The 13,952-nt window shown below is 30.7% G+C and overlaps 2 protein-coding genes across 3 annotated transcripts; one reads left to right on the top strand and one right to left on the bottom strand.

Moving 5' to 3' along the window:
• Positions 1-2,808: 2,808 nt before the first annotated feature.
• LOC107463165 (uncharacterized) lies at positions 2,809-3,741 on the bottom strand. The gene has a single exon (XM_016081909.1). It carries the CDS (start codon positions 3,739-3,741, stop codon positions 2,809-2,811), a length of 933 nt encoding a protein of 310 aa, XP_015937395.1.
• Positions 3,742-7,222: 3,481 nt separating this feature from the next.
• On the top strand, positions 7,223-13,174 carry LOC107463284 (cyclin-dependent kinase E-1). Of its 2 annotated transcripts, none has more exons than XM_016082060.3 (16): positions 7,223-7,594; positions 8,097-8,207; positions 8,539-8,642; positions 8,730-8,772; positions 8,892-8,990; positions 9,393-9,462; positions 9,897-9,991; positions 10,109-10,142; positions 10,241-10,325; positions 10,484-10,561; positions 10,689-10,736; positions 11,373-11,405; positions 11,639-11,747; positions 12,030-12,245; positions 12,354-12,417; positions 12,678-13,174. In XM_016082060.3, exons 1-15 carry the CDS (start codon positions 7,352-7,354, stop codon positions 12,414-12,416), a joined length of 1,431 nt encoding a protein of 476 aa, XP_015937546.1. In that variant the 5' UTR covers positions 7,223-7,351; the 3' UTR covers position 12,417; positions 12,678-13,174. The 2 variants fall into 2 exon arrangements, with proteins under 2 accessions (XP_015937546.1, XP_015937545.1); XM_016082059.3 differs by having other exon boundaries at positions 12,024-12,245.
• The last annotated feature ends 778 nt before the right edge of the window (positions 13,175-13,952 follow it).

The following is a 13,952-nucleotide window of genomic DNA, read 5'->3' as shown; positions in this document are numbered from 1 at the left end:
TAATTAATTATAAATTTAGTAAAATTATAAAGGCAAACACAATAATTAAACCTAAATATAATATTCTTCTGATGTAAGAGTTCTTTTAGAAGGTTTGAAGTGAAACTTGTGTTTTTAATTTTGAATGGAACAACAATGATCAAATTTTATATATTTTTGTTTATAAAAATTCTAATAATTTATTATGAAATTGTGTATCTAAAAAATTGTTTGATATAAAAAAATAGATAATTATATATATCTAACATTAACATTTGTGGTTTAATTGAAAAAAATTCTAAAATCCATTGATCATCAAATGGAGTCATAACCAATGTTTAATTAGTCAACTCAATGGTTTAATTTAGTTCGCACTAGACGCAACTACAATAAAATTTCAATTTGTTCTTTAATAGTTTATTTTGTTGGATTGCTAGCGAAATATAAATAAGTCAGTTGCATTGCATAATATTTATAATTTTCAACAATTTACTGTCATTTTTAATTTTACGTTACTGAATTAAAATAATATCAATGTCAATGAGAAAATAATTGTTCAAGAGTAAAGCTTATTTGAACTTTAATTTGGAATTTTGTATTAATTAATAATTAACCGAGACAAGAATAAGCTTGGTTAATTAAGTTTGATTGAGTACAAGACAAGAAAAGTGTTTAAATAAAGAAGGGTGTTGAATATAAAGAGAGTCTTAAACTCTTAATTACATTTATGGTTTAGTAGACTTAGATTATATATATTTTTATTTTAAATTATTTTTTTATTAAAAATTGTGCATGTAACAACTCATTGACCAACAGCAAATCCTTAAATGGAGCTCAGTATCGCGACGGATTAGTCATTGACTTGTCAAGTGGAGGGATACTGTGGGAAAAAAAAACGTGTGTGGGTATATTAATAGAGTTCGTTGTCAATCATATCAAAATACCATCCTTCACGCCAAAAATAAATAAATAAAAAGAGTTGCTATCATCCTTGATATAATTAATAACATACCTTGAAATAGAAGAAATCGATTGAATTATTTTTTCTAGATTGATGATCCTTTTTGCTTTGTCAAAAACATTGATCATTTATTTGTTGATGGTGATATGTTTCGAATTCCAAAGACAAATAAGGTTGTCTTGTGATGCATAATAATGATTAAGGAAGCTTGCTACCAAAATTAGTTGGATTTTTATCCCTGATATTAAATTACCTTTTAGAGAAGGTAACTAGAATAACAATGTGAAATATTTGAGAAATATTGTTATATTGTACGTATATAGTATATTTGTGTAATTTTTTATTTTTTATCAAATTAGAAGTGATTAATAAAAAATAAAAAACAAGAACATGTAATCATTTCTTATATCGATCTTTGTCATAAAAGGTGATTGAAAATGAAATCCACCTAAAATATGAAGTTATTATATGTCTCGTTCAATATAGTAGAAATGTTCAATGTCCATCATGCCTTATAGAAGAGGAAAGAAGAAAACCCTTTTTGGAGTTTTGAATTGGTGTTTTTTGGAGGGTAGTGATATAACTATGTGGGTATATACTTTATAAGTTATAACCCTTATATGCATCAAATATGTTATTAAATTACAACAGAAATCGATAAAAGGAAAATAATAATAATTTGTCCTGAAATAAAAAATATAATCAAATATACGTCATATTTCAATTTTAAATTATGCAAGATAAATGTCATAGTAATAACTCTAAAGACAACATAAATATATGAACAAATAATAGTATTTTTTCGTTTCACAATGTCTATTGTCTCTGAGAAACTTTTTATTTAATACATCTTTTATTCTTATATTTTGAATTTTGATGTAAAATTTATTAAGTACTTTTATCATTGTGCTCAATTAATTCTTATTTTTTAATGATTGTTTAAATTATAAAATGATAGATATTGTTAACTGAAAGGAGCAATTTTTTTTTCTTTTGGTTTCCAAGACATCACTAATCTTAACTTTTTTTGTTTGTTGTCTATGGTATTTCACAACTTGAAAATCTAAGGATCAATTTGTCACGAATTTAAATTCTATTTAAGGAGTTTAAAGAGACAAGTGAACCACTCACCATCCTGAATTAGTTAACTAATCTTAATATTTTTTTTTTTTTGGATTTGTGTTTTTAATTTGGCTTTGTTGCCAACTTCTTCTTAGATATATAAAATGGGTTTTTTTCATGATTAAGATCCAACAACAGTTGGGCTCACTATTTATATTTTGTCACTCATACATAGGCCCAACAATAAAATGGTTCTGATTTAACTTTTGTTTTTCTTCTTCTTAAATTTGTCCTAATTAGAAGAGTAATTTACCCTGATTTTAATGTTGGCCTAATATATTGGTGGAATACGCCGAGAAGAAAAATTAGACAACCCTAATGATACAAATAGTCTGATCACTAATTCAATCAATAGCTGAAGAACAAGTGTCTTAAATAAATTTAACAATATAATTGGGCTCACTATGTTTCATGATTTCATCTCCTAATTCATTAAAATGTTAATGTATTAGTCAAAAATGCGTCTTAAGCCAATACATCAATTTTTTCATGAATTCAAAAAGTAAAAGAGACAATTTTAATCTCTAAAATTTCACTTATCTATTTAATTTAATTTTTTCATTAATTTTATTATTTTTATTTTTTCTTTCATAAAATTTAAAAAACAAAAAAATTAAAAATAAAAATAAAAAATAAAAACACAAACCAAACGCATTCTAAGGTAGTATTAAATTGAGAATTAACTGAAGAATTAATTTAAAAAGCAGATGGAATATCCTTAATCTCTTACTTCCAACTTTGAGCATTTAGATCCATTGTTCGACATCGGAGATTAAGGTCACCTCAGCCATCTTCTTCATCAGCAACTCAGCCTTACCTCGAACTCTCCCAGATCCCCTCACAGACAGATCCGCCACAGCCATGGCGAATTCCGGCAACAACAAAATCTCGCTCACACATCCTTCGCAATCGTCATCCAAGAGCCGAAGCAGAATATCAACCGCACCCTCTTTACTCAACATACTCCTTCCTTTCAAAACAAACAACATATCACTCACAATCTCCTTACTTTTCTTCAAACCATTCAACCCTTCCTCGAACCTCGCAAGAAGACCAAGAATCACAAGAGAAGTGGAAGCTAAGTCTTCGTCACTGGTTTCTTTCACAACACCAAGAAGCGCGGGAACTGCACCAGATCTAACCGCTACGGTGCAGTTTCCGTGGAACTGAACAAGCTCCGCTAACGAACTCAACAGGTGGTGGTGAAAATCACGTGGACAGTCTTTAATGGCTTTCACCAGCAACTGCACGGTTCCGGCGACTCCGAACTTGGCCTTGTTCTTGTCATGCATGGCCAAGCTACATATCAAACTCGACGCGAGTTTACATGAATCAGGAGGAGAAGATGACAACGATGACGTGATACGTGAGTTAAGATGATGAATTGTTTGCATGTCTGCGAGGGAGGGTTTGAGATTAGGGTTAAGGGAAAGGTTGAAGAGGGTTAACAAAGATAGGGTTTGGATTATGGGAGAGGGAGAGTTTGTGAGTGTGGCTAGGGTTGTGATTGCACCATCAATTTGAGCTAGGAAGTTTCTATTTTTGGGATTTACTTTGGTGATGGAAGCTAGGGTTTGAAGAGCCTTTTCTTGAGCTTCAATGGAGTTTGATTGAGCTTCGGAGATACATTCAATGATAGTGTCATAAACTTGAGATGATGAAGATGATGTTACTGACATTTTTTTTTCTCTTTTGATCTAAGCTGAGATGTCTTTGTGAGTTTCAATTGTGTTGGTGTTTTCAACTATTTAATTAGAAACGAAACAGTGCTTAAAAATTTAATTGAGAAAAAAAACATAAGTTTTTAATTTTATAATTTTTTATTTTTTAAAATGTAAAATATTTAATATAAATCTCTTCATCCAAAATATATAATGACAAATAAATATTTTGAAAAGTCTTAGATGTTTCGCATTTTAAGAAGTAAGAGACGTTTTTGTATTTTCAATTAGTCGAAAATTTATTTATCTTTGACTATAAAGCATGGACACTTCGCTAAATTGTCGTGTTTGCGTGTCAGACACATTTCGGACACGATATTTATTATTGACACTCGTTCGACACACGTGTCTGCGGTGTCTTAATAAAAAATAAAAAAATTTCGTAAAGACACACTTTGACACACTTAATTATCATTACATATCAATATGTCCAGCCTTATTCTTAATATATATTATTGAAATAAATTTAGAAATAGTATATATTATTATTTATTCAATCGTTTTTGTCTCATTATATATATAAATCAATAATTAGGCATAGTGTATTAGGGTGCAAATAAATACAGAAAGATCGGATACAAGTGGTGATAGTTTCAAAGTTTTCATTAACATTGGAAAGTGCTCCATTTTGAACTCAAGCGCCATGGCAAATATGAAAATCAAATGAACTAAGCATACTATTATTATATGTTAGTAAATATTATATATTTATTCTATGGAAAAGTATGAGGAGCCAATGAAATATTTATACAATGTGTACAATGGAGGTTTATAGAGTATTAAAGATATAATTATTAGTGTTATATTTTTCCACCAACTGAAGTTTTTGGGATGAGTGGTATCATGATATGGTATTAAAGTGCTAGATTCGAAAAGTCAAAAGTTCGATCCTTGGTGAACCCAAAAGCATGAGCAGTGTTTTGTATATTTCTATTTTTTATTTATTATAAGAGTGTTATATGCATTAACTTTTTTATAATTATTGAATTAAATTTAATTTCGATTTGATTTTAAGTAATATCTATATATTCACAACCTTCTCATAGACAAGCATGCTCAAGACTAGTCACTTAATTAAACCAACTCAAACATATAATTTATTCCACAAGTATTATATAATTGAGATAAAGACATGTTTTGGACGGAGTTTGGCTTAGATTTTATTTTTGGGCCAAAATATTATCCACCTTTGTTTTTTTCTTCCTCATACGATGTCCTAATTCAATAAATTAAAAATTAATTTGCCACCAATTTAAATTTTATTTAAAAATTTGTTGTCAATTAATTATTATATATACAAAACAAAATTTAAATATTTAATATTTATTTAAATAGATTAATAAATTAATTACTAAACAAATTCAAATTAATTTATATAACTTTGTTTTTAATAATTTTTTTTGTTACTTTTACTTTTTACTTTTTGTTCTATTCTTAATTTTTGTACCTATTAATAAACTATTAATATTGGCACACTCATTTGCTCTATAAGAGCCCTTATAACTCCACCAATAATTCCTCCATATAGCATCGCCATAACCCATAAGGATAGAAGATTAATTTTAGTTTGTTGAGATTTTAATACATTTATCTGTTTACCTGTAAGAGATTTAATAATTTATTGAACAATAATAATTTTTTAAAAACAGTCTAGTTATAAATTTAAGTGTTTTTGACAAAAGTTTAACTAAGTTAGTACAAATTAAAAAAAAATTACTTTTATTACACTAGTGTGTATTATAGACGTGTTTTAATAACGAAACTTTTTCGTCTTCGTCTCCTCTTTCTATTTTTTTGTTTCTTCTTCCTCCTTTTTTTAAATTTGTGCACTTAAGGTTTTTTTTCTTTTTCTTTTTCTTGAATTGAATTTAAATTTATATAATGAACAATGTTCACTTCATTTAGTATTATATAATTTTGCTTTGATAATATTTTCGGTTCATTATAGACGCAGATGTTTATAAATTCAAACTTATATAATAGATAAATATTCAGTTCATTTGGTATTATATAATAATTTTTTACTTTGATAATATTTTTGGTTCATTTTAGACATAGGTGTTTCTGAATTCGAATTTATATGATGAACAATGTTCTGTTCATTTGGTTTTATACAATGATTTAGCTTTAATAATATTTTTGATTCATTTGCAGTCCAGGTATATGTTGTCAATGAATAATTTGCCCCAATAGTTGGAATGACTTTCAAGACAAATTTAATGGAATGGAATGAAATCTAATACAATTGAATAAAGTGATAATAAATAATTCCATTCTTTTGTACTAAAAAAGATTCCATCATTAACAAAAATACATATCATTTCTGGATCCAAATGAATCTCAATTAAACTAAGAAATAAATCGAAATTACGTAAAGAATAAAAAATTAGTTAATACTTATCAGCAGCATCAAGTGAACCTCAATTCACAAATAAACTAAAATAAATTAAAAAAATGAACCGAAATTGTTTAATGATGACAACAAGAGAAATAAACTAAAGAATGAACTGAAATTATTAATAATGAAGAAGAAAAAAAAGGAAAAAAGGAAAAAAAGAAAAATCTTTATGTACGAATTTAGAAAACGAAAAAAAGAAAAAAGAAGAGGAGAAAGAAAAAAAAAACGAAAAAGAAAGAAGAAAAAAAGAAAAATGCATAATTTAAAAAATTGTTATAATAATTTGATTAGAATTAATTAAATATTTTATTTAAATATAAAATACTAAATTTATTATTTTAAAAAATTCTAATTCTTAACGAATTATAGGTGAAGATTTTGTGATTTAGGTGAACTCTAATTAAGGTCAACGTGGTGTTATTGTATTTTTTTGAAGAGAGAATTTCAACCCCTCATTCTTTCATCCATTTAGTTAGTGTGGTTCTTATATTATAGATATAATTTGGTTTGTAACCCTAAAAAAAATCCTATTTCTAAGTTTCTTTCACACAATAATAATTGTTTATTCATCCCGTAAAATCTCATATTTCAGTTAAAAATATTTCAAGATTGACTACATAAACTTTTGAAAAATGTTCCACCGTTTTATGCATCCATGCATTTCAACTAGGGATAGGAACGTGTGGATATGAGTGAATTGACAAAATGTGTATATGTATATTAAATGACAAAATGTGTATATGTTTGATCAAAACTCTTAATTTATAATTTTACAGTTTTTCTATTTTTATATATAACAATAATTATTGCAATTATATATTATATTTATTAATAAAATATTATTTTAATTTCTAACGTTTAAATTAAATTTTATTTTTATTTTTAATATTTAAAATATTTTATTTTTATTTCAAAAGTTTTATTTTAATGTTTTGATTAAAATTAAAATTTTAGTCTTATTTTTATGGATGTGGGAAGATTATTATTATTATTATTATTATTATTATTATTATTGAATTAATAATTAAGGTCTAAGGAGAAGTTGGACAGAAAGCAGAAGCATGAGAATTGAGAAACGCAACATCCAAACAGGGCCTTAAGCTGCCACTTTCTGGCTCCCTTGTCCGAGCGACCGAGCGCGTAGAGAGAGATCGGAGTGGAAACGCAACCATGGGAGACGGAGGTTCTGGCAACCGCGGCGGCAACAGCAACAATAGCGGCGGCGGAAGCAACAAGCCGGAGTGGCTCCAGCAATACGATCTCATAGGGAAGATCGGAGAAGGCACGTACGGACTCGTGTTCTTGGCGCGCATAAAGTCCCAAACCAATCGCGGCAAATCCATTGCCATCAAGAAATTCAAGCAGTCCAAAGATGGCGACGGTGTTTCTCCCACCGCTATTCGCGAAATCATGGTACTCATTTTTCCCTCTCTTCTCTCCTTTTATTTTTTTTTCTTTTTGTTTTTCTTTATTTCCATCTGTAGAAGTTGAAATTCAAGTAGCTGAAAACTATTGTTCTATTTTCTTTGGAATTTCGAATTTTTTGATGATGAATTGACGGTAATGGTGATGGTGATTAAGGTAATGCATTTGTTAGAACGTGGAAATTGAACTGTTCACTCTATTTTCAAAGTCTAAAATACATTTTCTGCTTTGTTTCTAGCTAAAGGAAGTTGTGAAATTTTGGACCTCAAGTAGCTGAACTTGTTGAGTTTTGTTTTTCTTTTAGTTTCGAATTTTATTTTATTTTAATATTTCAGTTTCTTGATGACGTTGGATTGTTGATGAAGTTAAATAGGTAATGCAGTTGTTGGGATGTGGAAATTGAATTGTATCTGTGTGTAGTTGTAATTTTTGGATCCCATGGGGTGCTTTGGGTTGGTTTTTAGCAGCTTCAACTTGTTGATTGGTGCAGCTGCTGAGGGAGATAACCCACGAGAATGTTGTGAAGCTTGTAAATGTACACATCAATCACGCGGACATGTCTCTGTATCTTGCTTTTGATTACGCCGAGCACGACCTTTATGTGAGTTTTATTCTAGAACATGCCCTTGCGGTGCTTACTTGAGTTGAAATAGTCATTTTCAGATGTAAGCTATTGATGTTTTCTCCATGAAAATGTGTGGAGTTTATATTCACGCCCGGTGAAATAAGCTTTTGCTATTGTAGATTCATTGCGTGATATGTGTTATACACATATTTTAGGCCTTTTCACTGAATTTCACTCTGTGGAGAAAAAAAGGAGGTTTTGTTTTGGCAAAATCTTGTTAATTTTGTGTGGGAAGAAACATGTACATGTATCAAGGAATTGATTGTTCTAGTTAGCTGAGTGTAAAAACTGCAATCTTGAATGGCAGGAAATAATTAGACATCATAGGGACAAAGTCAACCATTCCATTAATCAGTACACTGTTAAATCATTACTCTGGCAGTTGCTCAATGGACTAAACTATCTGCACAGGTGAGTATCTTTTTGTAAATTTGACGAGGGCTCCTTTTCTTTCCTTCTTTATATGTTGACCTATTATATTATATCTATCTCTTGCAGTAATTGGATAATACATCGAGATTTAAAGCCCTCAAATATACTGGTATGACTTGCCTACCTTATCATTGTATATCATTTTGGCTCCTTTATGCAGACATTTGGGTTCAAATTTACTTTGTCAACCTTTAGTAAACTAGTGTCTTTTATGAACTTTTCATGAAGGTTATGGGTGAAGGGGAGGAGCATGGAGTTGTTAAAATTGCTGACTTTGGACTTGCAAGGATATATCAAGCCCCTTTGAAGCCATTATCTGAAAATGGGGTACGACCACCCTTTTCCTTCTCATGCACTTGTATTCTTCTATCTATTGTCTGTGCATTCGAGAAATTTCTGTGTATTCTTCACGTACTTATGGTTTTCTTAGGATTGAAGTAGCCAAAATATTGGCAATCATATAATATAGACTGAAGTACTATGTTAAAGGCTTGTGTTATTTCAGTCACAGCATTCTTCTTTAAGCTGAATGATGGTATTGTAATTGATTTTCAGATTCACTTCTTGAACTGTCTACCTTTCCCCACATGCATTGGGTTCCAATTCATGAATTGGCCTTTTTATTCTTTAACCATCTGTTAACTGTGAACGTGTACCTCATGTTTACCTCTCTATACATTTGATTGATTAGATTCTTGATATCTGAAATCATGAAACATTACCACACAGGTTGTTGTAACCATTTGGTATCGTGCTCCTGAGTTGCTTCTTGGAGCAAAACATTATACTAGTGCTGTTGGTATCCTTTTATTTTACTTCCTTTTTTATGCATAAGTTAATCATGTGTATGTGTATGTTTCTATATTCTGTGCTTTTGTAATATTTTATATTCAAGTGACTGTACATTTGTCCTCATGTATTTATTGCTGACTTCAGGCTTATACATTCTTTACAGCTTAATTCTTATGGTATTTCTCATTAATATTAATTTTGTTACATTCTTGGTACTTTTTGCTATCCCTATTTTGACTTGAGGTTGTTGCTTGAATAAGTATTGGTTTTTATTGAATCTTACATACTAAAGTATGGGTCTAGGGTCTACTAGAATGGTTGACATGTCATAAATAAGTTATTTGAAAATTTTCCAACTGGGATGCTGTGGAATATACATAATCCAAGGATATGCTTATGTTCAAAAATTGGTCTAGTCATTGTTCCTTAATGGACATTTAGATATGTGGGCTGTGGGATGCATTTTTGCTGAGTTGTTGACCCTGAAGCCACTATTTCAAGGTGTAGAAGTCAAAGCTACCCCAAATCCCTTTCAGGTATTAAATGCTGTGCCTATGACTTACAGCTGTGTCGATGAAGTAGTTTCTATATTAGTATTGCCTTGTAATTTTCAGATTATAAGTAATCCTTATTGGCTTATTCCACTTGTGCAGCTCGATCAACTTGACAAGATATTCAAGGTTTTAGGTAATTTAACTGCTTACATTTTTCTTAATCTCTACTGGGGGATGTTCTTTCTCTTAAATATTCCAGACCTACATCAGTCGACATTGTTACTGTGCCAGGCCATCCCACATTAGAAAAGTGGCCTTCCTTAGCAAATCTCCCCCATTGGCAACAAGATGTTCAACATATACAAGGGCATAAATAGTAAGAACATTATTTATTGAGTTTATGCAAATATGTGCAGAATAGACCCATAGTGTACAAGCACTTTGTTGTTGTGTCTGTTCCTTGTATGCTCTTACTTGAAAACTAATAATTTGTCTCATGAAATTAATGGATTTGTTCTTCATTTTTGCTCACAGTGATAACAACAGTCTCTATAATGTTGTTCACCTATCTCCAAAAAGTCCTGCATTTGACCTTTTGTCAAAGATGCTTGAGTGAGTTTTACTTTAAAGCTTTTAAGAAATTTTTTACTATGCCTACACTAATATATTCTGAACTTGTTTTTCCTTATTTTCCCTCTGCTCTTGCTTAACAATAATATGCTTGTGTTTTCATGTACAGATATGATCCTCGAAAGCGTATTACAGCAGCACAAGCTTTGGAACATGAGTAAGACTTATTTAATTCTCGTTTATTCTTGCACAAATTCTACATACCTTACAAGATTTAACGTTCTGTTGGTCATTGGTGGTTGTTCTGTAGAAATTCCTTACAAGATTCCACATTCTTTTATAGTTTCCTGCATCTTTTTCCCCTCATGCTTTGACCTACTTATGCAGCTATGTAAGTATAATTAAATGATGTAGTTGCCATATTCTCTTGAATTCAATAGATTTTTATTAGAACTTGTAATAATGATTGAAGATGAGCAAGTAGATTGTCGTAGTCGTCCACAAAACTAGTCCAGAAGCTTCCCCTAAACTAATATAGTGCTGGAGTATAATATTGATACATATTTTCTATATCAATTTGTGACTCCAATGGGGGTAGAGAAAAAATAATATACTAGTTGCTTTGTTGCGTTTGATGCAAATGTTGTTTATTTATATTAGGGAACATTGCATTGCTAATTTGGTGGAAATAAACCTTGTTATAAGTCACTGTTCAATTGGTTTTGATATTTTGCAAGATTACATGCATGATTTGTTCTCCATGTTCACAATATTGATCATATAGTTAGTTGTTACTTGTTCCTTTTCTCACTCATAAATTATCTTTTGAGCATCCTTACCCTTTGTTTGCCAGGTATTTCAAAATTGAACCACAGCCTGGGCGGAAGTAAGGCTTTTTTCCTCATTCCTTCCTCTTTTGATATTCTAGTTTGGTCTTCCCCCTTTGTTTTCATTGGATAAAACCTTCTACTTCTGTTGGTTACTTTTACATTACTTATTTTGGTAGATTTTTAAACAAACAAATGTTCACCTAGTCTTTCTCATGGTCTTTTTTTTTTTGGAGTAAAGTATTCCATCAATGTATGTTTTAATTAACTAACCATCTTTGTGAATGTTCAGTGCCCTTGTACCCTGCCAACCGGGAGAGACATTTGTGAATTATCCCACTCGTCCAGTGGACACAACAACCGATTTTGAAGGGACAACCAATATGCAACCTCCACAGCCGGTATGCTTTGATATTTGGGAATTCTATTGAAACTATAATATTCTAAACCAAAATTGTGCAAACAGAATTCGTTGGTGACCCATCTTGATCTTGTAAAGTCCTGTTATGATTCAAAATTTTCAATAAGTAGGGAATATTCATTAAAATGCGTCCTTGCCAAATATTAAGTTGTCAACTTTGTTCTTGATAAGTGTAATCAATGATTTTGTATTATATATTCACTCATGTATAGGTAATCTTAACTTCATGATTTTGAATGTGTGTACTTCTTATTAGAGTCAGGTTACATCGGGAGCTGCAGTTTCTGGCAGTATGCCTGGTGGTCATGTGTCAAATAGATCTGTTCCTCGACCAATGAATGTTGTTGGGATGCAAAGAATGCCTCATCAGGCAATGCAAGCTTATAATCTTACATCTCAGGCAGGGATGGGTGGTGGAATGAACCCTGGTGGCATGCCGATGCAACGAGGTGTACCACAGCCGCATCAGCAACAGCAGGTTACATGTTTATTGGAATCTCTCTCTTTATCCTGTGGTTTTTTTTTGGGGGGGATGTTTGGTAGATATGATACTCTGATTATGATACTCTGATCTCTGTGTAAGCAGTTGAGGAGAAGAGACCAAATGGGGATGCCAGGATACCCTCAACAAAAGTCAAGACGTATATAAGGTAAATGCTTTCAACGGAAGTGGTGTCTATCAAAGAGACAACGTTAGCATATCGTAAAACTGGGCGAATTCTTTGATGTGGGCAATCGGGGGATCAAATTAAACATGCCATTCTTATTCTTTTGTTATGGTATTAAAATTCTTGTAATAATGTTCGAGACACCGTAAAATTGAGCCAATTCTTAGTCGCCTTTTTACCTTCCTTTTCTGTAACATGCCTAACATCAAATTGTGATTCCACCCGCTATGGTTTCTTTACAGCATCCTTGGACCTGTTGGCATAGCCAAGAAGACTCCTATATTCGGAATAAGCCGATCTCCTGCTTCTTATGGTTAGCCTGTGCTGGTAGAGATCAAGTGAAGTAGATTCAGAGGGTTGTCAATACCAGAGAAACTTCAAGCTTGAGCTCAATCAGGACAATTTATGAACCCAAACTTCAGATGATTTGCTTTCATGCATGTGGAAGTTTGCTGCAACAGCGAGCACAAGAATCTGGATGCTAGAACACTAAATCATTCTGCTGGAGCCCCTGCAAGGGAAATGATTTATCTAAGGGAGGCACATGTATGTTACACGTATAAGTTGTATCTGTAGAATTTTCTTGCATTTACGAGCTTTTAGGGCAAGATCAATGTTAGACTTGTAAGGTTTCCACCAACTGACCAACCTTATATTTTGTATCCGTGCTGTACACTGTATAAAGTGGATGTAGTAGTGTAGATTGTTGCATCAATTGAAAATACTACTGTTTTTTTTTTGTCAATATTTTTTACTTATGAATTTGTTGTTTTTATTTAAGAAATCATCTTTCCTTCTAAAAACAGAAGTTGACTTTGGGCGACTCATTTGGGCACTCCATTTTATTGTTTTTTTCCCATAAATTCGTAAAACTTATTATGTTTTATATGAGTGACTGATTTAGTAGCTGAATTTTTATGTATATGTATATAAATACCAAATTCTTTAAAACAGAATAATTATATGGACCATAAATTTATTTATGAAATATGTTATGCATAGTTATATAAATAATTATTATACGTTGAAAATCTACCTTCAATCATTAATTAATGAAAAGATAAATTTGGAAACAGATAAATTTTTTAATACTAATATTTTTGAAGAAATTTGCATAAAGTTTTTTGAATCAACAATCCCCGTGCATATCTAGTAATTAAATCAAGGATATTTTTTATTTTTATTAAGTACTCATTTATAAATTTTAAAATAAAATATGAATTCCGTGCATTGCACGGGATGAAAACACTAGTAAAAAAGATAAATAAATAATTTCCTCAAATTTCCATATAATGTTTCAACTACACTAACTACTCCACATTTTTAATATTGTCAATCACTATTTTAACAATCCACCAAATGAAATCTAGACTTAAATGCAAATACCATAGTAAGAAGGCCTCACTTTGAGAGCATAACAAGAAGAAGCAACGCTATCTTTTAAGTCTTCACAAAGAATAGGGAAAATAAAATAAAATAAAATAAAAGTTAAAGAAATGCTAGAATTAAGATTTTGA

This window comes from Arachis duranensis, chromosome 8 (assembly GCF_000817695.3).
Source record: "Arachis duranensis cultivar V14167 chromosome 8, aradu.V14167.gnm2.J7QH, whole genome shotgun sequence".
Taxonomy (NCBI): Eukaryota; Viridiplantae; Streptophyta; class Magnoliopsida; order Fabales; family Fabaceae; genus Arachis; species Arachis duranensis.
Note: the sequence above shows the minus strand (reverse complement) of the source record. Positions and strands in the feature narration are given on the sequence as shown.

Excerpts from the sequence above, each read along its gene's own strand:
- LOC107463165 (XM_016081909.1), bottom strand. The coding sequence starts at position 3,741 with ATGTCAGTAACATCATCTTCATCATCTCAAGTTTATGACACTATCATT.
- LOC107463284 (XM_016082059.3), top strand. The coding sequence starts at position 7,352 with ATGGGAGACGGAGGTTCTGGCAACCGCGGCGGCAACAGCAACAATAGC. Across the intron at positions 7,595-8,096 it reads CCGCTATTCGCGAAATCATG|CTGCTGAGGGAGATAACCCA; the intron begins GTACTCATTTTT and ends TGATTGGTGCAG. Across the intron at positions 9,463-9,896 it reads ACATTATACTAGTGCTGTTG|ATATGTGGGCTGTGGGATGC; the intron begins GTATCCTTTTAT and ends ATGGACATTTAG.